Here is a 25,643-nt window from a genome sequence, read left to right on the forward strand (position 1 = left end):
TTTGTAACCCTCTATGACATCAGCCTCAGTGGGCTGTAAATGAGTTTCAGCTGCCTCCATTCCAAAGCTTCTAGGCTGCCATGAAAATTATTTATATTGGATGGTATAACTGCAGAGGCTGACATTTTTCTTCTGGTCTTTTGGTTTTGCAGCTGATAAACTTGCACAGTCTGCTGTTGTCCTGGCTTGGAGAGGAGCAGGATTAGTCCATCCCTACATTTTGAAAAGGATGGTAGCTCTGGCCTGGTTTGGACAGAAAGTCTGCCTCTCCTAAAGTAATTTCTCTTTCCTCTCCTTAAGCATTTTGGACAAAGGGCCAGCTCCCCAGCTGATGTAAATCCGCCTATGTCCATTGAAATGGAACCAGAGTGATTTATACCAGCTGAGGATCTGGCCTGGGATGTGCATTGTCCCAGCACATGTTCACCAAGGATAATAAATGATGAAAAGAGAGAAAAATTAATTGGAAAGAGAAACTGATTCAAATATTTCCTTCAATATATACCGTCAGACAAATACATTTTTGTTATGGTGATAGTTTAAGAATAAGAAAAGGAGAGGAAGTTGTCCTTGACTGCATGGAGACCTTCAGAATACTTCACATTTTTTGTGTGTGATACCATTGAAGTTATTTTCTTAATGGATACAAAATATTAAATCTCCCTGCCTCTCTCTAGTATTGCCCTTGCTATAAGAAGAGAGGACAAGTTCTGCCCTTAGTGACAGTAACTGATCTTTTACTACTTAATTGGGCTGCACCTACTAAACTTTATATATTTAAAAACTGTTTCCATTCCTCTGTGAACCTCCTTCACTCATGAGAAGGGAGGAGGGGAAAGTCAGACCTTAGCAGCAGTAACTCATGCCAGTAAAATGTTTGCTAATTGACCTGTTCAGTATGTTGCTTCAGATGTTCATGAGCTGGTGGTAAATTCTCATGCATTTGCTTTTCCTGGCAAAAGCTAAAACAACATTGTTCCTGTGATGACAAATTGCTGTGTGGTTTCCAGCTTTACTTTACCGATCTTATGACATGTTTCCTATAAACTGACCCCTCTATCCTCTGTGCTATTCCTGAACTTGTTCAGTTGCCTCAGGATATGTTGTTCAAGAGAAGCTTTCATTTCCGAACCAGTGCTGTTTTGCCATGTTTATGGTGTCTTTATTGAATCATCTCTATACTTGACTGCTAAATTCAAAGGTGCTATGCACAGTGACAGGATTAAACATCTTTTAGTAGGAGTACATGGTGTTACTTACACCACTGGGGGTGGAGATGGTCATCTAAATTCAAAGGTGCCACACAGCAGAGGGGGTCCATTTATTTTGTGAGTAAAAATTTCTATTTGCTCCCCTTTCAAAGTCCCAAAAACATGAATATTTTTCCTTTTTAACTCTCTTAGTGTCACCAGTCCAGAGTTTTCTTTCATTGCATTTCAGAGTCAAGAGGAACTGTCTACAGCAGTCCACATTATAAAACAGTGGAAGCTAGTTAGAAAATCTCCAAGTTTCACAAAACTCACATGTTTTCCTCAGTTAGGTTCTGCAAAGTCTTAGTGGATAGCACTATGCCATAAGATTGAAGTTCTCAAACATTAACAAACCGAGGTCCCCCATTTTGATTTAAAAATTTTCCAGGACCCTCCTGCTCCATACCTTAGCTTTTGCCCTCTGCTTACTCTATCTCCCCTCCCTCTGTTGCTTGCTGTCCCCCACCCTCATTCCCATTCACTGTGCTGAGGTAGAGGGTTGGGGTGCAGGAGGGAGTGATGGCTCCAGCTGAGGGTACAGACTCTGAAGGGAGGCCAGGGATGAGGGTCCAGAATGGAGCAGAGATTTTGTGTGTGTGTGTGTGTGTGTGATGCAGGGTGCAAGCTTCAGTAGGGAGCTTGAGTGTGGGAGGGGACCCTGAGCTAGGACATGGGAGCTGGGGTGCAAGAGAAAGTTTGGGGTACTGGTGGAGTTGACTGAAATGTCCAGAATCAGCCACCAGGTCTCTGTGGCCCCTAGATGGGTGGCCAGTGTGCCTCCACACAGTGCCCTCGTACTCAGGTACCATCCCTGCAGCTCTCCTTGGCAGTGAGGTTCTAAGCCAATGGAAGCTGCAGTGTTGGTACGTGGGTGTAGGGCAGTGTGTGGAGCCACTCTGGTCACTCATGTGCCTAGGAGCTGCAGGAACCTGGTGGCTGCTTCCTGAACCCATATGAAACCTGACTATGAAGCCTGCCTTAGCCCCAGGTGGCACTGGGAGAGAGATGGAATAGGGAGGAGTTTATCAGCGGGATTTGTGGACCCCAGTTTGAGGAATGCTGTCATAAGACATTCAGAATGTTGCACTTGTAGTTTCCAGACCCTGACTTTTCCTATATTCCTGGCTACTGATGGCCAACATTGGACCACAAATAAAGAACTTCGAGAATCCATATTTTTTAGACTATATCTACACTTATCTGTTCTCTAGAGTTCTACCATTATAGACTTTGAGATCTAGCTGACTACCTTATTGAACTCATTTTTGGTGTACAAATGTCATCTGCGTTTTGTGTTTGTGCTTCCGTAGCTCAACATTATTTACAATGTGAAACATTCAGCCACTGATAGAAGGCGCAGATCTGTCCAAAGTCAAGAAGCTTTTGACTTAGATGTTGTTGTAAAAGATGACAAAAATGACATAAACCATTTGACCTTAAATGTATGTACAAGGTAAGTAACTCATTTGGTGTTTCTGCTGGTTCTCTCATTTCTGCAGTAATGATATTATTTGAGTTGTGAAGTATGTGTTTTTAATGCCAGTGATTTAGATATAACAAGTAGTCCGGTGGCACCTTAGAGACTAACAAAAATATATATAGTATCATGTGCTTTCATGGGCAAAATCCACTTCATCAGATGAGCTGAAGAGGGATAACAGAAACCCAGAATTTATAAAAGAAAAAAAATTGTCAGTTGTAGGACTGGTGCTAATGTGGCTAATTAAGTGGGCTGGAAGTGTTGCATACTTAGCTTTTGATGTAAAAATGAGGTGTGCAATGCAGGGAAGGCTGGCTTTATAGTGTGACATCCAGTTAATGTCTTTGTTCAAGCCCAGGGAAACAGTGTCAAATTTGCAGATGAATGTCAGCTCTGCACTCCTTCTCTGTAACTGACTGATGAACTTGTTTTGTAGAAGAATGGCTACTTTTAAATCCATTAATGAGTGTCCAGGCATGTTAAAATGTTCCCTACAGGTTTATGTGCATTACCATTTCTGATATCTAACTTGTGTCTATTTATCCTTTGTCGTAGAGACTGTCCAGTTTGGCCAATATACATGGCAGAGGGGCATTGCTGGCACTTGATGACATATATCACATTAGAGGATGTGCAGTTGTATGAGCATTTGATGTGGCTTATGTGGTTAGGTCCTGTGTTGGTGTTTCTTGTATACATATGTGGACAGAGTTGGCAATGAGGCCTGTTGCAGGGGTAGGTTTCTGGGTGAGTGCATTGAGGTGTAATATGTGACTGCTGGAAAGTATTTGCTTGAGGTGAGGGGGTTGTCTGTAGGTGAGGATTGTCCTGTCTCCCAAGATTGTGAGAATGAGGGATTGTTATTCAGGACAGGTTGTATATTGTCAGTGATGCGCTGGTGGGCTTTAAGATGGGGGCTGTAGGTGATGAATCTGTTGTTTTCCTTGTTGGGCCTTTTCTTGAAGAAGTAGATTCCTGGGTATTCATCTGGCACTGTTAATCTGTTTCTTCACTTCCCCAGGTAGGTATTTAAACTTTAAGAAAGCCCAATAAAGATTTAGATTTAGAAGTCTGTCTATCACAGAACAAATGAATGACTTCATAGAAGGAACCGATTATTAAATTCAGACGCAAATATTTAAACCAGAGAAGAGAGCTAGCTTATTAGAGCTGAACAGATTATTAATTAGCATAGTTATAAAAACAAAGCTGTCATTTGTCATCTCATTATTTTGCATACATCAAGTATGAGATTTACATAAAAATTAGAGATCTATGGAAATGTTTATGTGCACAATAATATCATTTGACATCACAAAGGTTTCTGGTTACTTTCAATGCTCAGCAATAGATCTGGAAGTTTTGTCACAGAACAATTTGTGAATAAGTAGAGCTAGTGCAGAACATTTTTGACGGAATGAAATATTATTCCAGTATACTGTTTTGTTGAAACTGAACTTCGCCTGTGCCCATACGCCACTAAACAGCCATCAAATATAGTCAGATTTTATATTTGGGTTAGCAGTGAACAGGTGACATATAACCTCCATAATTCATTAGTTACTTCAGAACTATTTAGTCAGACAACAGAATTGTCTGTTTTCTGATTAGATTCATCCTGTTTTGGTTAAAGAGCACCGGATACTTCACAGAAAACCTCAAAGACATTTTATATCCTATATTTACATTTTTTCCTTCTTTTTAATGCTTTACTACCAAGGACACTGGAAGGAAAACAGTCTTTAAGAGCTTATCTTTTCCTGTCGAATATTTCCTTCCTTGAAATTACAGCCCCTCCCCCTGCTTGTGACAATATAATAATTTCCATGCAAACATGACCTTTGCAAATCATCATGTTGTTTGCAGCACTTATTTGTTATACCCCTAATCCATACACTCTTTCTACATTACCTATTTAAACTGTACAGTCTACACGGCAGTGACTAGAAAGAGTGGTGTGGTAACCAGGGATGGACTGGCCCAACAGGATACCAGGAATTTCCCGGTGGGCCATCCCCCGAAGGGCCAGCTGGCAGCTGCTGAAGGAGGGAGGGGGATTGTGACGGGGTGCCGCAGCCCCGCACTTTAAATTCCCTGGCGCCGGTCATGTACAGGGCACAATGGGGCCGAGGGAGAGCATGCATGGTGTGTTCAAACACTGCGCAACAGCTGAGAGGGGAGATGCCCAAGTGTGGCGTGATGTCACAGCCTGGACTTTAAAACCGCCCAGCCCAGAGTTGCACTGCGTGACCCAGCTCCAGGCCCAGCAAGTGGTCTGGAGCCCCGGAAGCAGCTGGGGCCAGAGCTGTGGGGACTTCTGGGGCTTGATCACAGACTCCAGCGCTGCAAACTATAAGGGAGAATGTGGGGGAGAGGAAGGGAGAGGAAGGGGGAAAAATAGGAGGAATGGGTGGGAGAGGAAGGGGCTTGTGCTGAGGGGAGAGGGGCAGGTCAGGAGAAGAAAGGGGAAGGCACCAAGGGACAGGGTGGAGGAGAGACAAATGCCAGGGGGCCAAGTGGAGACAATGAGGAAAAGGGCAGGAGGGGAGGTGTCAGTGGGAGGGGGGACAGGATGATGCTGGGAGAGGAGAGGGTAAGGGCATTGGGAGCTAGAGGGGGGAGGAGGAGGTGCTGGGAGAAGGCTTGAAAGAAGAGGTGGTCATGAGGAAGGTGGGGATGGAGTAAGTCATGTGTGAGGGCACAGGGGCATGAGGGGAATGGGCAGAGGGTGGTGAGGGGGTGGGTATCAGGGAAAAAGAGGGCAAGGGGGCAGGGGCAGTGAGGGAAGGAGGGACACCAGAAGGGTGCAGGGGTAAGCGAAGGTGCAGGTACCAGAAGATTCTGGGGGTGAAGCAGAAAGGCAGATACCTGCAGGGGAGGAACCAACACCAGAGGAGAGAGGTAGGGCAGGTGTGTAGAGAGAGGTGTTAGGACAGGGGATGAAGAGGAGTAGCTCACATGATCAGAGTGGGGCTACTGAAGGAGTGGGCACAGGGGGGAGAGAAGGGCTGGTGGAGGGGGGTAGGTCGCAGGAGGGCTGAGGGCAGTGAGAAGGGTAGGAGTCAGGACAGCAGAGGAGGGTGAGGGGTTGGGGGTCAGCAGGCACCAGGGGAGCTGATGGAGTAAGGAGAGGAGACATGGCAGCACAGGGAAAAGGTAGAGGTGTATAAGATATTTATTAATAACTTGGATGCCACAGTGGCACATCCAAACAAGCCACATGAACTCAGTACAGGTGCACAACACAAAATTCATTCTGCTCATGGGAGGAAACTCTTAGAGGGAACACTTCCCCCAGCCTCTCCACCCCCGAGTTAATGTCACACACATTGGGGTAATGCAATTGCAGGATAGTTGCATGAGGGAGGCTTGGTGGGGGCCAGACTAATCCCTATTGGTAGGAGGATGGTGGGAAAAATCCTTAGAGAGGGGTCACATGATACCTTTTACTTCTGGTAATGTGTCCATCTGCCCCGAGAGTGTTACCTCCAGAGGCCTGGCTAATGGGAGCCAAGGTGTGTGGGTAATGGGGGTCAGAGGTGTGGCTAATGGGGGGGTCAAACAGTAAATTAAAAAAAATTCTTTGTTGTGAAAAGTGGGTCGTTCTCAACCCATTTCCTGGGCCTATTTTGATTGCCAGTCCATCTCTGGCGGTAACTATAACTGTGGGCAGTCTCTCTGTTAACCATCCCTGACCAGGAAGCAAGCAGGCCTGCTTGGGCAGCCTGCTTCTGCTGGGAATAACATAGTGATGGCAGGAAACTATCCTGGAGATCCAGGTTCAAAAGGAAAGAGAACTGGATCTCAATGACAGTGAGCGAAGTCAGAAGCTTGAGATTGCATGTCCTTGCTGGACCATAGAAGGTGAATATAGGAGCAGCTGCCCTGAACTGTGACAGCAATGGGATATATTTTTTTTGTTAGAAAACCTGCAAGACTGGTAAAGGGGTGTGTGCTGTTGTTACTAATTCTGGTTGGCCATGCCCCTGCATTCATTAGGATTTTTGCTATCCCTAAACAATGGGAAGGCATGCTCTGTTAGTTCTACTCACTCCCTTATGTGCGTACTGGCTCTGTAGGCTCTATATCTGTGCTTATTTACTGCCCTCTGCTGCATGAGGCAGTGGAGAACTGCAGCTCCTAGGCTGCTGGAGGAATGATCTCACGGCTCAAAGTTTCAGCCCATGGTCTCCTGAACTTAATTAAGAGGCAAGTTTTTTCTTCTCATTTCTTTTGTCCTATCACTAGCCATTCTTCTAGTTACGTGTATGTGTGTTTTTAAGGACCCATGATGCTGAATAGACAGTAGCTGGCATCATACCTGCCTCTGTTTGTTTTGTTTTTTTGGAGGCAGGAGCACAAGTACTTGTTAGGGTAAATCTTACTCAGTTTTAGAGGAAGGGGGGTACAAAGTTGACTGGGTTACCCATCATTATTTTGATGGTCCCGAGGCTAGTTAGATGGCTTGGATGTTTCTATAGCCTCTCAGCTGTAATTGTAACACACAGACATAATTACATCAAGTTCCAATTCAGTTATTTGTTTTCAATAGCAGCTACTTTGGCACAGTGCACCGTCCAACAGATGGTTTCATTTGTTTCTAATCTCATGAGCCAACCGAAGTCAGCTGTGGTGCTGTATTTCTTTTCAAAGTCATATCTGTGTTGAGTCAGCCAAGCTGTCAGGCTTAATGGCCTTACTCTGAAAAGCAAGTCTTCCCCTTTTTTTAAAGCCTCCAAAATCTACAAAGAAATAATTTTATTCAATTACATTCAACTACTGTCAGGCATTCAAAATGCAGATTAGATACATGCTTCGTCTCCGGATAACAATGGTGGGTTAGCCTGAATGCCAAGGAAGCAGCCTGTACAACCTACTTTATTTGAAGAAACTATCTTGGCTGGGCATGTAAGTGTTACTTGTAGAATAGAAAGCCATACATACATTTTGATAGTTCCATTGTGTTCCATAGTATGCTCAACTCCTGCTGTATAGCTTTCTCATGCAGCGCGTGATTCTCAAACTGGCAAAAGATGCTGTAATAAGCAATTTTGGGGGAAAGGCAGGGGAGAACTGGAAAAACCTCAGCTTGTTAAACTTTCTCTTTCTTTCCAGAATCAGATCAATAATATGGACAGAACATTTTAAAACTGTATTGGAGGTTGGATAGGTAATGAAGGGATTCCACTAAGTGATTTATGGAGAAATAAGGAGCAAGTTTAATAAACTCTTCATCTACACATTTACATAAAAACACCAAGAAAATGGTAGCACCAAGTGATAAAATTTTAGAATCTCAGCATTGTGCATCTGGGTGTTTTTTGCAGGCCTCCTTTAAGATGTTCACATAATTATATTACTACTCTTTGTTTTTGGGGCCCATGTCTGTTCTCACTGCAGCCAATAGAAAAACTCCCTTTTGGCTTCAGTGGGATCAAAATTAGGGTCTTGCATATCGCAAATAACTACAATACTTTGGCTCAGAGCCAAATTGGCTCCTGTTTACTTGGGGGAATTGAGATGCAAATGTTTGTCTAAAACATGAATTTTCTGAGTATGTTAAGTACAGGCAGTCTCCGGGTTATGTACAAGTTAGGGACTGTAGGTTTGTTCTTAAGTTGAATTTGTATGTAAGTTGGAACTGGTACATATTGTAGGGGAAACTCTAGCCAAACATTTCTCCAGAGCTCAGTCTTATTTCTCCCACACCTCACTTCCCTCAGTCCTTTATTCTCAAGCTGAGGTGTCTGCTGAGAAAAGCCGCTCCGCGTCTCCCTGGTTTGCTGGGGGGAGGGGAGGGCGCTAGCTTTGCGTCTCCCTGGTCTGCTGGGGGAAAGCAGCTAGTGCAGGGTTGCCTCACCCCGTTTGTAAGTAGGGATCCGATGTAAGTCAGATCCATGTAACCCGGGGACTGCCTGTAATTATCTTACAACTTTAGAAAGTCAGCATCTGTTCTCAAATATATCTTGTTTCCCTCATTTTGCAAATACAATACTTTCTATATTATGTGTATTGTAAATAGAAAATGTTTAATAGAAATCAAATATTCTGCCATCAAAATAAAATACGCTTTCTCCATTTTTAAAAGGTACTCAGGGACTGGTGCATCTTCCAAGAATGGCATGGTCCTCATGGAGGTTGGCTTACTTAGTGGCTTCTCTGTATCACCAGATTTCTTTTCATTCAATGATCCAGTTAAGAAAGTGGAAAAGGACAATGGGAAAGTCAACCTATACTTAGACTCTGTAAGTTGAAAAAAATAAGAAAATGCATTTGTAATGGCAGCTGCTAAATTTAACTCACCCGCTATTTCAGGGGTGTGCAGGTCAGATCTGGCCCTCGGCTGCCTCATCAGTACCCTTATTACACAATAGATGCAGCTGCTTTAAACAGCAGGCTGCTAATTGCTATGTAGTCTAGGCAGGGAGAAGAAAGCTTTGCTCACCGTCCCTGCCTCCTAGCAAAAACCTCCATCTCCCATTGGCCAGTTTCTGGCCAATAGGAGCTGAGAAATTTTGGTGAAGGCAGGATCAGTGAATGAAGCCTCTTCAACCCTCCTCTCCCTCCCTGCACTGGAGCAGAGCCATGTGGAGCAGCTGCCCAACACACAGGAAAGGAGTCTGCAGAGCTGTTGGCTGGGAGCCGCCTAGGTAAGTGCCTCCCAGCCAGAGCCTGCCTCTGGCACCCCACCCGCTCTCTTGCCCCAACTGCCTGCCCCAGGCCACCACCCAAGCCCTCTGTATCCCCTATGCCCACCTCTTCCAGGTCACAACTCCCTCCCAGACCTTTCACCTCTCATACCAGAATCCTTTCCTGCACCCTTACCCCTCCCTGATCCTGCACCCCATTTCCCTGCCCCACATCATTACCCAAACTCTCTGCAGCCCTTCCCCCTGGTCACAACTCCCTTCCAGACCCTGCACCCCCTCTCACACCCTTCCCCAGACCCACACTTCCTCCTGCACCCCAGTCCTCTATTGTAAGCACCCTTCTACACCTCACCCACTATCCCAGACCCCGCGCCCCCTCCACAGAAATGCAGCCATTGACCACTTACCAAAATTTTGGAGTGGCCCCCCGAATAAAATTTATTTCCCACTCCTGCACTATTTGATTTCAGTACAGAAGGACAACTTTATAAAAAACACAATTACATCTTTTGGGGAGTAAATGTGGCTAAACCATGATTCGCAGGACATGAGTTTTTCCACTATTGTCAATGGAACAGTATGTGTAGGTAAAGACTATTTAGCTCAGTGTGTGTTTGCTGGATTGAGCCCTTAGTAAAATGTTTTCTTACTTCCATGGTCTGTGATTTCACTATATTTCCACTAAAGAGATCTTTAGAGTTGAGTTTTTAGTTTTAGTTTTTTATTACCCATCCTTTCCCTCACACCACCCTTTCTAGAATTCTCTGAAATGTTTCTCTTGTATTTTCCTAGCTAAATGAAACACAGGTTTGTGTGGCTATTCCTGCTGTGAGAGACTTCAAAGTAGCAAATACTCAAGACGCCTCCGTGACTATCATGGATTACTATGAACCCAGTAAGTGTCAGTCATTCTTGATAGATCATGGTGATTCACAAGCTAAAATATGCAACTATTGTATTCATAGAAGTAAACAGAGAAAATATGTAGATCAAGAAAAAACACTAGATACTTTACAAATGCCATAGGTTACTGTCCAGTAATCTGAAACGTGCCAAGAATTACAATGAATTACTGTTATCTCGTTCAGTCTTAGTGGAGCAGTTCTCAGCTGGTGTGGATCAGCATAACTCCACTGAAGTCAATTTATACTAGCTGAGAACTTGCTCTAGTGTTACTAAGACTACCGAAATGAAGTATGAACTCTGGTGTTGTTCAAGTTAATGGCTATCTTTTAGGTGGCCCTTCCATCTCTTTCTTATGGTCTTAACTTGGCAATCCTTAGAAAAGAGGGTGCCAGTATTTTGAGTTCCAAAGTTATGTGAAAAAGATGTATGTGCAGAAATATTTCCCAGGTTCTGTTTTTAGGTGTGGTATGTGTTTTGAAGAAATTCAGCAATGTACAAAGCTCTTGGATAAAGTGGGAGGCGATGGGGAGTCATGTGGAGAGGTTAAGAAGGTGCAGAGAAAATGGAAGAGGACTGGGTTCTCCTGAAACGAACTGACCAAAATTTTAATGAAGATTTGAGTTTGGTTTAAGGAATGGATGAAAGGGTTGTACCACTTATTTTATCCAGCTTTGATTGTGCATCCCTTAGCATGACAGAGAAAATTCATATATTCCTGGTAGAATGCTGTTTTACAAAGTACTCTGTCCGGATGGAGATAATTCATTCATTCTATGTAAAATAAATATAATAAAATCCTAGTGACCGGAATTAAAAGGAGGTAGAAGTAATTAATTTATTCTGTGAGGTCATGTCTGTGAGTTAATGTTCCCTCTAATTTTTTTCCATGCATGTGCAAAATAACTTTTTGCAGTGAGACATGTGTGGATGTGTATCACCAATAGAAACGTGTTATTAGCTGTGAGCAACTGTGGGCAATCTGCTCATCTGCTGGACAGTATTTGAATCTCTCCTGGGTAGTAAACAGCTTACAGGAAACACTTCTGTAAATCTAAAGAGTGTTCACACCCTAAGGTGTTAGTTAACACACTGTAAAAATTTGTAGGTGATGTAAATATGTAATAGCTGGAATCTGTGGGCCAACTCCTATAGTTCTTATTTTGGTGAAATTTCCAGGACTGACTGGGTTCTGTAGGATTTAGCTTTTTATATATAACCCTGATGATGAACTAATCTCCAGAAATGACCGAGTGAATATTTGATACTTTTGAATTTACAGTGTATAAATAAATCATAGGCTTATGAAAATGTAGGGCTGAAAGAGAACTCAAGAGGACATCAAGTTCACTTCCCCATCTATACAGGGGAAGGATTAAGCATGTCTAGACATCCCTGAAAGGTGTCTGGCTAACCCAGGGATGGGCAACCAAGGCTAGTGAGTGGGATACATGAGTGGTCCTCCTTTGTCTTAGTGGACCACAAGATTGAAATCAGTCATGTGCACTAATCATGACCCCAAGAATAAGATTAAATACATTAATACATGGCATGCTGAATATTTTAAAACAAGTAGAAATGCTGTAATCCTTCATACATTAATAGAACTGTCATCAACTTCAAATAAAAAAGAAAGAGTTATACTTACTTTACAATTTGAAATTCCTTCCTGGCCTCTTCCCCGCCTCCTCTCCCAAGTGCATCCAATCTCTGCTCCTCCCCCTTCCTCCCAGCACTTCTGGAGCACTGTGAAATGCCCTATCCTTGCTCCTTCCCCTTCCTATCAGAGCGCATCCAAGCTCTGGGGAAAAAAAGGGAGAATCAGGGATGAGGGCTGAATCAGCCGATTCATGGTGCTCTAGAAGTGCTAAGAGGAAGGAGGAAGAGTAGGTGAGTGTGGTGAAAGAGAGTAGGGGAGGGGGTGCACGAACCACACTTGGCATCCCGGTGGGTTGCAGGTTGCTCATCACTGGTCTAACCTGTCCTTATAACAGTATAAACCCCTCCAATAACAGTGACTCAAAAACCTCCTTAGGTAACTTGTTCCAGTGATAAACTAGCCCTATAGTTCGAAAGTTGTCCTTAATATCTACCTGATATACTAAGCTGATTACTTCTTGTTCTACCCTTAGGGAACATAGAGCACCATTGATTGCCATTTTCTTTATAACAACCTTCTGCATTTGGCTACTGTTATGTCCATCTCAGCTTTCTCTTCTACAATTCTTTCATGACATTTCTTTCAACTTTTCTGCATAGGTCGGATATTCTAACAATATTATGATTTTTGTTGCTCTCCTCTGGACTCTCACCTGTTTGTTCACATCTTCCTTAAAGTATGGGTGCCTGAACCGGACTGAGGACTCACCATTTCTCAGTGGAACAGTAATCTTCTGTTGCTCACTCCTGTTAATATGTCCCAGAAAGACATTAGCCTTTTTTGCACAGCATCACACATTTGACACATACTCAATTTATGATACACTATTACCTCCATATTCTTTTCAGCAGTTCTGTCTAGCCCAGTGGTTCTCAAATTTTTTGGCCTGTAGCCCCCTGGCTCAATGCAAACCTTTCGGTGGATCACCAGTTGCTAATGGAAACTCACTGTTAATTTCATAATTATACCCAAGCCATTTTGCTAATGCTGCAGTTAGGGAGAATGGTTTAATTTAACCAGTAAGAAGGAAATATTAATTTAAATTATTAAACAGACTAAGCCAGGAAAGGGCAATACTTTTTAATGGGATGCCACTCCAAGATTTTGGTAAGTGGTCAAGGGTCGCACTTCCTTGGAGGGGCTGTGGGGTCTTCGACGGCAGGTGGGGTACAGAAGGGAGCTTGGGATAGAAGACTGGGGTGCAGGACGAAGTGTGGGGTCTGAGAGGGCGTTTGGGTGCAAGAGGGGGTTATGATCTGGGGCAGGGTAATGGAGTGCAGGGTCAGGGAGGGATATGTGTGCAGGAAAGGATTCTGGCCTGGGGAGGAGTATAGGATGGAGTGCAAGGTCTGGGAGGGAGCTGTGACCTGGAGGAAATAGGAAGAGGGGATAGATACAGAGGGCTTGGGTGATGGCCTGGGGCAAGTACTTCGCGGGAAAGCTAGAGGTAGGCTCGGGATGGGAGGCACTTACTTCGACAGCTCCTAGCCAGCAGCTCTACAGGAACCTGAGCCTCCCTTCCTGTGTGCTGGGGCCGGCTGCTCCACGAGCAACGAGGCAGTAGGGAGGGAGAGAGGGGTAAGTGAGGAAGTGAGAAGGCTTCTTTCGCTGCCCCTGCCATCAGCAAAATTTCTCATCTCCTATTGGTCTGAAACTGACCAATGGGAGCTGAGGGATTTTGCTAGGGGGTGGGGAAAGCATGTGAACCTTTCTCCTCCCTGCCCAGACTGCATAGCAATTTGCAGCCTGCTGTTTAAAACGGCTGCAGCTGCTCTTCAGTAATGGTGCCGGCAAAGTGGCCTTGGGCCAGCTCTGACGGCTAGGTGGCCTGGATTCGGCCTGCTAGCCACCTCTTGTCCACCCCTGGACTAAGCGCTTTAACTTTCTCATGTTAGTTTATCAAACTTCATTTTAAATAAGGCTAAATATTAATTTATGTCCAACACAAAAGGTTCCCATGTTTTCTTTATTAATGGCAGGGGGGAAACCTTTTTTGGGACGGGGGTCTCTCATTCACAAATGAAAATAAAAAAAACCCAAAAAACAAAACAAACAACCCCCCACTGAGACAGCTGAGACTCTTCTGGCCCTCCAGCCCCACTGGGGAAAGGAGAGGGACAGGGAGGACTGGGTTCAAGGCTTCCCATAGGCCAGATTTACTATTCTGGGGTTCCAGGGTTAGTGGATTTGTGGACCTCCCTAGGCTCTGGAGTTAGGACAAAAATGGGGGGGTCAGTTTGCAGGATGGCTGCCAGTAGGAGGAATGGGGGTGAAGGATCTGGGCAGGAAGTGGGGTGTAGGAGGGGGTGTGGGTGCAAGGTCTGGATGGTAGGTAGGGTGCAGGATCAGGCTGAAGGTAGGCTGTCTGGTCAGGGTACAGGATCAGGCTGGGGGTAAAGTGTCTGGCCAGGAGGGAGGGTGCACGAGCAGGCTGGGGGTGAGGGTCTTGTCGGAGGGGTTGCATGAGGGGGCCTGGTGTATGGGGGTCTGGGCAGAAAAGGGATGGGGGCACTTGCTTTTGCACCCTTCACTTCTGGCCAATGGGAGAAGTGGAGAAAGTCTTCAGGCAGTACACCCACGTGATGCTCTTCCCCCAGATGGGAGAGGAAGAAAACTTCTTCCCCATGAGCCAGATCATGCAGCGAGATTCGGGTCTTTCTTCCCTCCCCCAAGTGGGAAGCCAATGCTGGTGCTCCAACCTTCTGGAGGAGAGGGGAAGGAGAGCGAGCCTGGAGCACCAGTGCAGGTTCCCCACTGTAGGGGGAAGGAGAGGGCTGCACTCGAGCCATCAGGAACTAGAAGATGATGGTGGAGCACTAGGGGTCTCTGGACCATAGTTTGAGAACCACTGGTCTAGCTAATTAGTCCTCAGTTTAAATATCTGCATTTGATTTGTGATAGAGATGCAGTCATGTTAGTCTGGTCTAGCTGAAATAAAAGACAGGACTATAGAGCACTTTAAAGACTAACAAGATGGTTAATTAGGTGATGAGCTTTCATGGGTCAGACCCACTTCCTAAATACAGCACTTTGCACTTGTATTAACTGATTTCAGATCAGTTCTGTGAATTATGAAGATCATTTTGAATTCTAATCCTTTTCTCTTCTGGGCTTGCAGCCCCTTCCCAAACTTTATAAGCATACTCTCCATTTTGTCTTCCAAAGTGCTAATGGAAATATTGCAAGGCAGAGCCCTGTGGGACCCACTTGATATGACTTCTCAATTTGACAGCATAACACTGATAATGGCTCTTTGAGTATGGTCTTTCAGCTAGCTGTGCATCCACCTCACGTGATTTCATCTGCCCCATGTTTTCCTCCCTTACTTATATGAATATCATGTGGGAAAGTGTCAAAAACTACCCCCCCCAAAAAATGTATCATAGCTGCTGCTGCCCTCCTATCCACTAGGCTGGTTACCCAGTCAAAGAAGGAAATTAGATTGGTTTGCCATGATTTGTTCTTGACAAATCCACACTGGCTAGTCTCTATATTTGAACAGTGATTGTTTAACAGTGCATCACTCAGAGCTGTAAAAAATGAAAGTGTAATGTTCAGTTACATCTTCTAATACCAGATAAAAATGGCAATATAAATCACAAATATCTCACAGTTTTAACTCTAAATAAAGAAAAAGATTGCTTCACATATTATTTCACAAGCAGGCCATTCCGAATTTCATGCAAGATGGCCAATATAAGAATTTTTCCAATGCATGTGATGATAGTCAAAGTTTATTAGGTATCACAGGCAAGGAGTTTTGTGACTCTTTCCTCGTGCTGTGTTAATAAACAGTGTTCAATCCTATATGACATATGCCAGGAGCTGCAGTGCATTCAGTGCTCTGGAATTTTCTGGCATCGCCCATTGTTGCGAGAGAAAAAAGTTGGATGTGCATGTTAGTTGTAGGAGTCTTGTCTAATCTGATAAACTGTCTTTATGCCCAGGCTCTGATGAGAAGTTTGGAGAGGCCTTATCTCCTGGCTGTCTCAAGCAGTGTTTTAGCTACAGATAGACATGAAACTACATTTCCTTTCTGCAAATAAAACATTTTTTTTGAGGCTTTGGAAAATACAAACCTTTGACATGTCCCGCAGCATGTCATTTCAGAACTACTGAAATGGTTCCACAACAGGTATGCGTTGCTATCTCCAAAACCAAAAGGTGCTCCTTTGGCTTCCTGGGAGCCTGAGAAACCTGGCTCTGGTGGGCTATAGAGGAGTTTGGGAGCCCTGACTCCTAAGCTTACCAGCAGTAGAGCTGTTAAGGAGTCAGAGAGCTTGGGAGCTGGAGTACTAGGGGTACTTGCAGGCTTCTGCTTGAGAGCTCTCTAGACTGCTGGATGGGTTACCAGGGAGACAAAAGGGTGAGCTGGCAAGAAACCTGTCTAGAAGTTAACATGAATTGGCTAGGGATGTTTTATATTGGTTAATTGAATAGTCGAGTAACCTCATGAATTCTTATAATCAGAGCTCGACAATTAATGTAATCTACTCGCCTGTGGTGAATAGATTACAAGCCGGCACAGCCGCGCAATGCGGTCAGCGCATGTGCAGCGCAGTCTGCGCACGCGCAGCGTGCCAAATCACATGGCTGGCGAGTGGGCTCGCTGCGGCTTGGCAAGCCCTGCTTATCATGAATTCTAACCTGATGAATTCTTATCTGTAGCCCCGGGGGCAGGGCCGGTAGGCAGTGTAGTCCAGCTTCACTCTTGGGGAGCCCCCTGCCACTCGCTGCTGCCTCTGATACAGAGGCAGCAGCACAAAGTGCCAGGCTGGAGCGGGTCCGGGAGGGGAGCCAGTTTAAAAGAGGCAAAGATTCATTTCTAAATCTGAGCAAACATGAAGAATTTTTTGCAATGTTTGCCACTGTCTGCATTAGTGTTTGGTTGCATCCCTTCAAAAATGCTTTCTCTATGAAGTTAAATGATCTTTTTTCTATTATTGTTTGTAGCGGCAGTATACAGCTGTAAGTTATTATTTTTTCTGAAGCACTGGCCAACTGCTGTTGATGGATTGAAACCATTGCTTTCCTCTTGCATGCTAGATTCCACTAGAAGTCATAGCATTTCAGTGGCTTGGTTCATCCCAAATATTTATTTTAAGAAAGAAACATGAACAAAATATCTCAAACTTCTGTGAAAATGCAGACTAAATATTTATTTGTTTGACATGATTCTCATTACGATCAGAAGCTGATGCTTACTAATTTATTTGGACAGGAAGAAGAGCAGTGAGAAGCTATAATTCAGAAGTGATGCAAGGCTTATCATCTTGTGCCTTCTGTGAAAATGACTGCAATCTTTGCAAAAGAGATACAGATTCCAATGACAGCTCTCCAGGATTGCATCAGCATTCTTCAATGATTTCTCTGTTTTGCTTATTGTTTGTAATCCAGGCAGGTTTGCTGCAGAGTTGGATTGTGTAAGAAGACAAATGTTTATATAGCACTTCTGAGATTTCCATAAATCACCCAAAGAAAGTGTTATATTCAGCAGGGCTGAATTGCAGAAGCATGAGATATCAGTGACTAACTGGCCTCCCATTGTGTTCTTTGGGAGCTGGATCGGGCCCATATGCAAACTCTGTTTCAGAAAACATTTTTTGTGTTTCTACTGGACACGTTTAACAACTTCTTAAATGCTTTTATCATGCTATAGTTATTTACATTTTTAAAAGAAATACAGAATTAGATTGAGAAAACAAGGCTAATTTTATTTTCCAAAGGTTCTTTTTCCTTTTTCAAGATTATTTTTGTTTTACTCACTGTTTATGGATTGGTGTTAAAAATTAAAGAATCTTAGGTTATGGAATTATTTTGGAAAATTATCTATCCCTTGATTTGATTTTTAGTAAGCATAACTGTAGGTTTGTATCATTACCCTGCTCAGTTCTGTTCTGCATACCTAAGGATACTTCATGTTAATACTAAACTCTATTGTACACATTCATGATTGCACAATAGGAAAAGTTGATGCAGCTATCTATAAAGCTGTTATGGAAGCCAGAAAGTGATGCATTCACAAATGGCTGATAATAATAATAATAATAATAATAATAATAAAAAAACCCACCCACATCTTTTTACCATTACAAAGAAGTCAGTTCCTGGCAGTTTTTAAGTTACATGCTTTTTAAAAGTAATCTGTTCAGAAGTTTCAGAAATGTTTAATACTCCTTACATTGAAAGATGGCTTTGACTCTCACAGTGAAATTTGGCAAGCAGAGACTCCATCCCTGGGACTTTATTTCTGAATATCCTAAAAATAATACTAAATACAATTTTCCTCTGCATAGTGAATGCTATAGCTGTTGAACTCTGGAAATTGGCAAGCAAATGTGATTGATACTCAAATGCCAACTGGCAAACCTGTGACCAGTGGCAGGAATCCAGGATCAAAGTTGGCTTGACCCAGTTCTGGTGTCCTTGAGTCTTATAGAAATGCCACTCTGGAGGACCTGTGTTATAGGAAACATTGTTGGACTGAACATGGGTGCTCAGGGCTGTGTTCTTTATGTTAATGATACTGGTGACCTTAGTCAGCAGCGACTATGCACTGAGACTGCTGCTGCAATTTTAGGATCTGATCCTGCAAACCATAACTCCCCTTATTGATTGAAGGAAAAGCCTGTAGGAATAGATTAAGTGGAATGTGTGTAAGCCTAACTTTAAACATATAAACACATGCTTCAGTGCTTTACCAGATTGGGACTCCAGGGAGGGAGGGTAGGGACTCCTTATTTCAGATTACAGACATGCATTGTGGCTTAAAACAATATACATCATACTCTTTCAAAGTTCTGCCAGAGTTGGACAGTAGGATCAGAAACTTGCTGCTTTTACAGTAACCACAAGTACCTGTTTGCTGAATAACTATGCTCCCACGCCATCCTTACCAAAACTGCCCAGAGTATTTAATCTGTGTTTTTTAAGCAACCAAAATTATAATTTAGTGTAAATATAGAGCAGAGGTGGGCAATACTTTTTTATGTAGGGCACTCCAAGATTTTGGAAAATGGTCAAGGGCCACACTTTTCTGTGGAAGGGGTGCGGGATCTGAGATGGAGGTTGGGTGCAGAAGGGAGCTTGAGATAGGAGTTTAGGTGAAGAAAGGGGCTGTGACCTGGGCCAGGGGTTGGGGTGCAGGGTCTGGGAGGGAGTAGGGGTGCAGTGAATTTTGACCTGGGGGAAGGGTGTAGCAGGGATTGCAGGGGTGTGTGTGTGTGTGTGTGTGTGTGTGTGTGTGTGTGTGTGTGTGTGTGGAATTGTCTCCTGGGGGAGATGTGTGTGCAGAGGATTTTGGTGGTGACCTGGGACAGGGAGCTGGAAAGTGCGAGGGGCTGGGGTGCCGGAGGCAGGCTCTGGCTGGGCATCACTTACCTTAGGTAGAGCCCAGCCAGCTGCTCAATAGGGTCCCCAAGGCAGGCTCCCTCCTGCAGCAGCCCCAGCCACATGGGTTCCCTCTGTGTGGAACTCAGGGCCACTCATCCCTGGGAGGTAAGGGGATGAGAGAGTTTGTGTGCTCCCATGATCACACCTGCGAGTGGGACCTCAGGGTGGGGGAGCATGCAAACTCTCTTGCCCCCTGCCAAGGTTGCACAGGGCCTAAAGGGAACCACCAGCTGTTTTGTACAGCTGGCAGCTCTCTCCATGCGCTGCATGCCCCTGAGGGGAAAGGAGAGGAGAAAGGAGACTGCGCGCTCCCCCGCCCCCAGATAAATCATCACAGCTGTAGGTAGGGGGAGCACGCAAACTCTCTCACCCCTGCCAGGGTTGTGTGGAGCCTAGAGGGAATCACCAGCTGTTTTGAACAGCTGGTGGCTCTCTGTATGTGTTGGGCACCCCTGGCAGGGAGAGGACACTTCGCACTCTCTCCTGCCTGCAGGCCAATTGGAGCCTGGGGGCAGAGGAGCACACAAAGTCTCTTGCTCCCTGTTTCCCCTCTAGGTGCCACATGCTCCTGGCGGAGGGGAGCTGCCATTTTGAATAGCCTTGGGGTCTTGGCAGGGCAGGCTGGATCAAACAGCTCGGTGGGCCAGATCCAGCCTGCAAGCTATATCATGCCCACCCCTGGTTAGGGATGTAATAGTCTCGTTGATTAACCAATAAGCAAACACTTATAGGTTAATGCTGTAGAGTACACCCATTCCTCCCCTCTGGCAGTAATTTTTTTAGCAGGCTGGCCAACAGCATGTCTCAGTCCCAGCTTGTGCCGGGTCTAGAACCTACCCCCGCTGCAGCTCTGCATTTAAAGTGTATTAGGAGCCAGGTAGGCAGGCAGCCTGGCTCAGTTCCAGTTTGCACCAGGTCCAGAACTGCACCTCCGGACAAGGGCTGCTGCAGTGTGGAGTTGTAGGCAGCTGGTCCGTGAGGGGAGTAGTTTTTTAAAGGTAGAGCAGCAGCAATACGGGATGGCAGGGGGTTCCTGGGGACTATAGAATAGTCGACTAACTGATAAGAATTCATGCGGTTAATCGACTATTCAATTAACCAATGTTTATCATCCCTTCCCCGGTACAAAGGGGTATAAGGATTTGTTGCCTGCTGAGAGTTTCTTTTCTTTTGTGTTTAAATCAAAATGTAGCTCAGGAATATTACAAAAAACTCCAAACAAACATACATACGTGTGTGTGTGTGTGTGTGTGTGTGTGTGTGTGTGTGTGTGAGTGAGAGAGAGAGAGAGAGAGAGAGAGAGAGAGAGAATTAATTTTAAAAATATTATTAATGAATATAAGATCTCATTTTGGGTCTGATCCAAAACACCATTATAGTCAGTATAATCTTCATCTGTATTTTGATGTGAGTTGTATCCAGCTCACTGAGTAGTTTAATAGTACTTTATTCTGAGCTAGAATATTTGTAACTTACCCTTGTATCTTACCCTTTGAAATCAATGAGGCTTCTTCTATATGCAGTACCATGCTCCTGAATAAAGGTCTGGAATATGCCAACAATTAATAGAAAACCAAGGCCACACATTTGTAAAATAAATATTCCTCCTCCTCCTGAGTCTATCAACTTAGCTTATCCATCAGCTCTTTGGTCCCAGGTATAGAACATGGGCAGTCACAGATAGTGTATTCTTTGGATGCCATTTTTCACTTTGTATCAGAAGGCACTGACTCATTGGTGAACTTATAGAACATTTCTTTCACCTTACACTCTAGTTCTGGTGGGCTGCCATCGGGACTGTTGACATGTCACGTTCCTCAGATTTATTCTAAATTTCCAGAACACAGAGGCTACTTTTGGCTTGTACTGTACATAAAGCTATCAAGAAGGAAATTGACATGAGGTTTTATTGTGATAAAGAGGCTTGTTTTCCAGTGGAAATATACGGGAGATAAACTACTACTTTCTGTCAGTGGTGAAAAAAAAAAAAACCTTGAATTTTTTGTGACTACTCCTAGCTTCCCAAATACTCTCCAGAAACACAGGTTCAGTTTGCTTTTGTCTGACTTTTTGTAGCTTTGTTTTTCAGAAACAACACAAATTTTAAAGAGTTCTTAGCTGTGTAAAGACCAACACTAAGATACATCACCCATGCTGCATTCTTTCATGAAAAGTGTCATGATCAGTCTGTGAACAGTCCTTTTTATGTACAGCAGGGACAGCATTAAAAAAATCCAAATTTTCCTCCACACTAAAGCATATTGAAGGGAGGCATGAACATGTAATTTGACATGTAAAATAGAATATTGACTCTGAGGGGGTATGGATCTGTACATTCCATTGACAAGAATGATATCACTGGATCACTTTCTAATTATAGCTAATATCTTTCGTTGTGCCTCAGAATCATGGGATAATTTTGAAAGTATTCTGATTTTATATCTTATCTTTGCAGTAGATGAATTGGAGGAAAACACAATAGAGGACTCTACACTTCTCCATTGTGTATAGGAACCTGTATAAAATTGTTCAAGACACACATTTCTTCCAGTACTCTGGGAAGTCTATTCAGCTATAGGACTTGACCCTTCTCCCACAGAAGCTAATAGGAGATTTGGCCATACCCTTCAACTAGAGCCAGATCAAGTCCTTAAAGAGCACTGTTAAAACAATGCTTTTGAACAGCAGTCTTGTGCATTGTCTGATAGTTGCTATGTATTTGAAAAACATTGTTTGTTTCAGTATTCTTTGATGTTCTCAATGCCCTCCTCAACAATGCACTATTGATGCCTAGTCTCTAGGCTCATTATTATTTGTCTAACCACAAGAAATCACCATATATATGATACGATTCAAAGTAAAAATACAATGTAATTAAAGCATTTGAGGCCAAATTCTACCTTCACTTTCATCCATACAATCTCACTATAGGCAGTACAGCTTCATGGTGTTAACTGAGGGAAGATATTGAACCTACATGTTGAAATTCTGTATGTATCTAAATCTGAAGGCCTGTATGTGATGGATTATATCATTGTGAAACACTAGGCAATGTTTGCCCTTAGCTTTGAGTACTTTATCATAAGTATACCTGGACTGTGGAGTTTGCACAGTTCTATTTCCAGGGTTCCCAGCCAGGACCCCCACTACAGATTCTATAGTTTGCCAGATTGCAATGTATAGAGCTCTTTGATAGACCTTGTACTAGAGATGGAGATCTAGTGGGAAGGTGCAATTTTGAAAAGTGCCTAACAGCTGCTGATTTCCTTTGGGACTTGGACTCCAAAGTGACGTATGAAAATGGAGCTTATGCTCCTCAATCATTTTTAAAAACATTTCAAAGTTTTACTGCTTTAACTTAAATGGATTTAGACAGGTTCAAGAATCTGAATGTGTATAAGGATTGTCTCTTTAGAATATGTAATATATTAAAATGAGAATAATAAATATAGTTTTAATTTGCAGAATATGTAAAATGAGAGCAATGTTTGCAAAGGGTTGACTGTACGAAAGCCTAAAATCACTAAGGTCATTGATGGCTAGTTTGCTCCTGTGTCTATTTCAAAATCAAAGAAGAGAAGTCAAGTTCACCCTTATTAGTATTGTGCTTAATTTGGCCGTCATCATCATGTATTCTTTTATAATGTCACCGTCACATTTTCTACAGGTACTGTTTCCTTTTATACAGGCTCCTGTACTACTTTTGTTTTTCTCCTCTCAGTTTTTCATGATGGTAGAAGAGTTATTAACTATCACACTATGGAAAAGAAAGCAATGACCTTCTTATAACCATTTTAAGCTGTAGAATTTAATAGAGAATTATATCCCTATTAAATAATTTATATAGGATGGTTCAAAAACACATGGAAAGGATTTTACTTGGTAGTCAATTTAGTTTTGTAGATTTATAATTTCTAGAGAAGCCTATTTTAATCTATATTAAATTATATAGCGCTTACCCATTGCTCTGATGTCAAGGTTTTCAAGAAATATATATCCTCAGTAATTTATGGATGAGAACACAATAGCAGTTATTGTCTACTTGATCCATTCCCTTATTAGTTTCTTACCACAGAGGGGAACTACAGTATTAGGCACTATATGTTTGATTTCTACAGTTCTTCTTAGAGCAAGTTTATTCTGGTTTTGTATGCCATTTTGCAACATTATTGCACTATTATTATTTTATGCAATGAAGTCTGATAGCTTTAGTGTATCTGACCATTCTGAATACCTTATCCTTTCTTGTTGCCAATATTTCTGATATGTAAAAGTGTTAATTTGTAACTGTACAGTGAAATACTACATATGTATAACCAGTTGCTGAACAAGAAGCCTCTTTAGTTTTACATAATGCATTTGTTTTGATATTTCTGGGTACTCACACAAAATCTTAATTAAAGCTCATATCTTATGCCTTTTCTTATGCATCAATTTTTTTGGTGTTTTAAGGTGAATTTTATGCTAATGTAAATAAGGAAATAAAAGCATTGGTTTAAAGCAGATGTGCTACTTTGCTGCAGCACAGCAGTCCTAGTCTAGCGAATCTCTGCTGATTTATGTCTTGAGGCCTTAGCCAATTGTGCCAGAATTCAGTGCTGTAACAAGGTATTTTTGCGCCAGGACAAAATATTAATTTTGCACCCTCTCTCCTTAGGTTAGCATGTGTCACGCTCTTTACTTTTTCTGCTTATTATTTTTACTTATTGCATCTTTGCACCCCTGATTACGACGCACCCAGGGCAAGCACCCAGCTTGCGGAGCTCTTGTTACGGACCTGCCAGAATTCTTCTTGCTTCGAGATATGGGCAAGTATCTGCTTTGATTTAGACTGAGGTCATCATGAATCTTTTCAATTCTAATTAAATCACAGATTTCTAAAAAAAAAAAAATCTTTTTATTCTAACTACTGTGCAACAGATTGCAGCCAGTTGGTTGTCCAAAAGTATAAGTTCTTTATTGTGAATGTTACGGGATTAAATACAGACTAGTCTATGTAAGAATTTGAGATTAAATGTGCTTTATTTTTATTCAGATACAAGTTGTGATGCCCATTTGAAATTCTATTAAAGATTACATTAATTTTTAACAAGTTGTCTGCCTACTTATTCTAACCAAAGAAATTCTGCTAGACTGACATCATTCAACAAGGATGTGATCAGGCTCATACCGATATTGGTAGGTCAGGAGCAATTGCCATTGTCTTCAACAGAAATAGACCCATGTGTAGTGAACTCTGTATGGATCTGTGTCAGTAATGAGCCCCATGAATGACACTGTTGCTTTGAATAAATGCAGGGATTTTTCAATGCAGAGTTTATTGTGGGACTGGGGCCGAAGCTGGCAACAAGGGAACACAGTTCAATCCTTACACAGTACTGGAATGTTTTATGGAATAATAATTGAGTAAATGTCAGCTGATTTTTCAGATTTCCCATGCTTTAAAAAAAGGGGAAATTACAACAGTCTGAAAGCAGTCCTTAGTTTTGAAAGTAATTAAAACTTCAATTAAAGTTGAAATGTCATGGAGGAAAAATCAATGCATCTACCGGATCAGTTCAAAGTGTTTGAAAATACAGTGTTGTTTTAAAAACAATAATATATTGCCTGGACCATTAACTGGGATAGTTAACAACTTACTGAAAACATACTTACCACCAGATGGCAGTAGGTGATTAGACAAACTCAAGTGTATGTCAAAATTATTTCTTTCATTTTCATTCTATGTGAATAAATTTTGCGGGGCTGTTTTATTTTTGTCCGATAGAAGAAGATTAATAATAAAGTAATTAAATTATTATGCTTAATCCTTTCCCCATATGTTTTTTAGTTGTGTTCTTATCCTTAACACATAACTTATGCTTATAAATTTGTTTCTCATAACAGAAAGAAACATTCCAAGAGTGGGAGATGGGTTCATAGTTTTCTCTTTTCTAAAATTATTTTTTCTCAAACCCAAGGGAACCATTGTCTTTACAGTATTTTTCTATATGTCTAATGCCAAAATGTCTGCCTTTTGGATTCACTCCCTATCTGCCTAAATATTCCTCAGTGCTAGTACTTTGGTAAGTAAACAGTGGTAATCTTTAAGGTCAATGAGGACTTTAGCAGACTGTAATCTTTGAATTTGTTGCTGTTCATTTTCTAATAATAACCCCTTCACAGTACTGTATGTGTGCTAAAGTGCATGTTCTGCAAATCATTCCTCTCTTGTTTTGTGTACTCATCATTGTGATTTTGTTCTCTATGTTGTACTGCTTTGATACTAGTATGAACAAAATAGTATAATGATTACTTCAACATGTAGG

The 25,643-nt window shown here is 42.6% G+C and overlaps 1 protein-coding gene across 1 annotated transcript in view; it reads left to right on the forward strand.

Annotated features, from left to right (window-relative positions):
- Positions 1 to 23,756, forward strand: part of CD109 (CD109 molecule) — a 139,469-nt gene extending 115,713 nt beyond the window's left edge. Inside the window, exons 30-33 of the mRNA XM_075923776.1 lie at positions 2,561 to 2,703; positions 8,819 to 8,975; positions 10,173 to 10,275; positions 17,165 to 23,756. Coding sequence (XP_075779891.1) covers positions 2,561 to 2,703; positions 8,819 to 8,975; positions 10,173 to 10,275; positions 17,165 to 17,370 — 609 coding nt within the window. The 3' untranslated portion in view covers positions 17,371 to 23,756. The remainder of the gene's footprint in view (positions 1 to 2,560; positions 2,704 to 8,818; positions 8,976 to 10,172; positions 10,276 to 17,164) is intronic.
- Positions 23,757 to 25,643: the final 1,887 nt, after the last annotated feature.

Source organism: Pelodiscus sinensis, chromosome 3, assembly GCF_049634645.1.
Source record: "Pelodiscus sinensis isolate JC-2024 chromosome 3, ASM4963464v1, whole genome shotgun sequence".
NCBI lineage: Eukaryota > Metazoa > Chordata > Testudines > Trionychidae > Pelodiscus > Pelodiscus sinensis.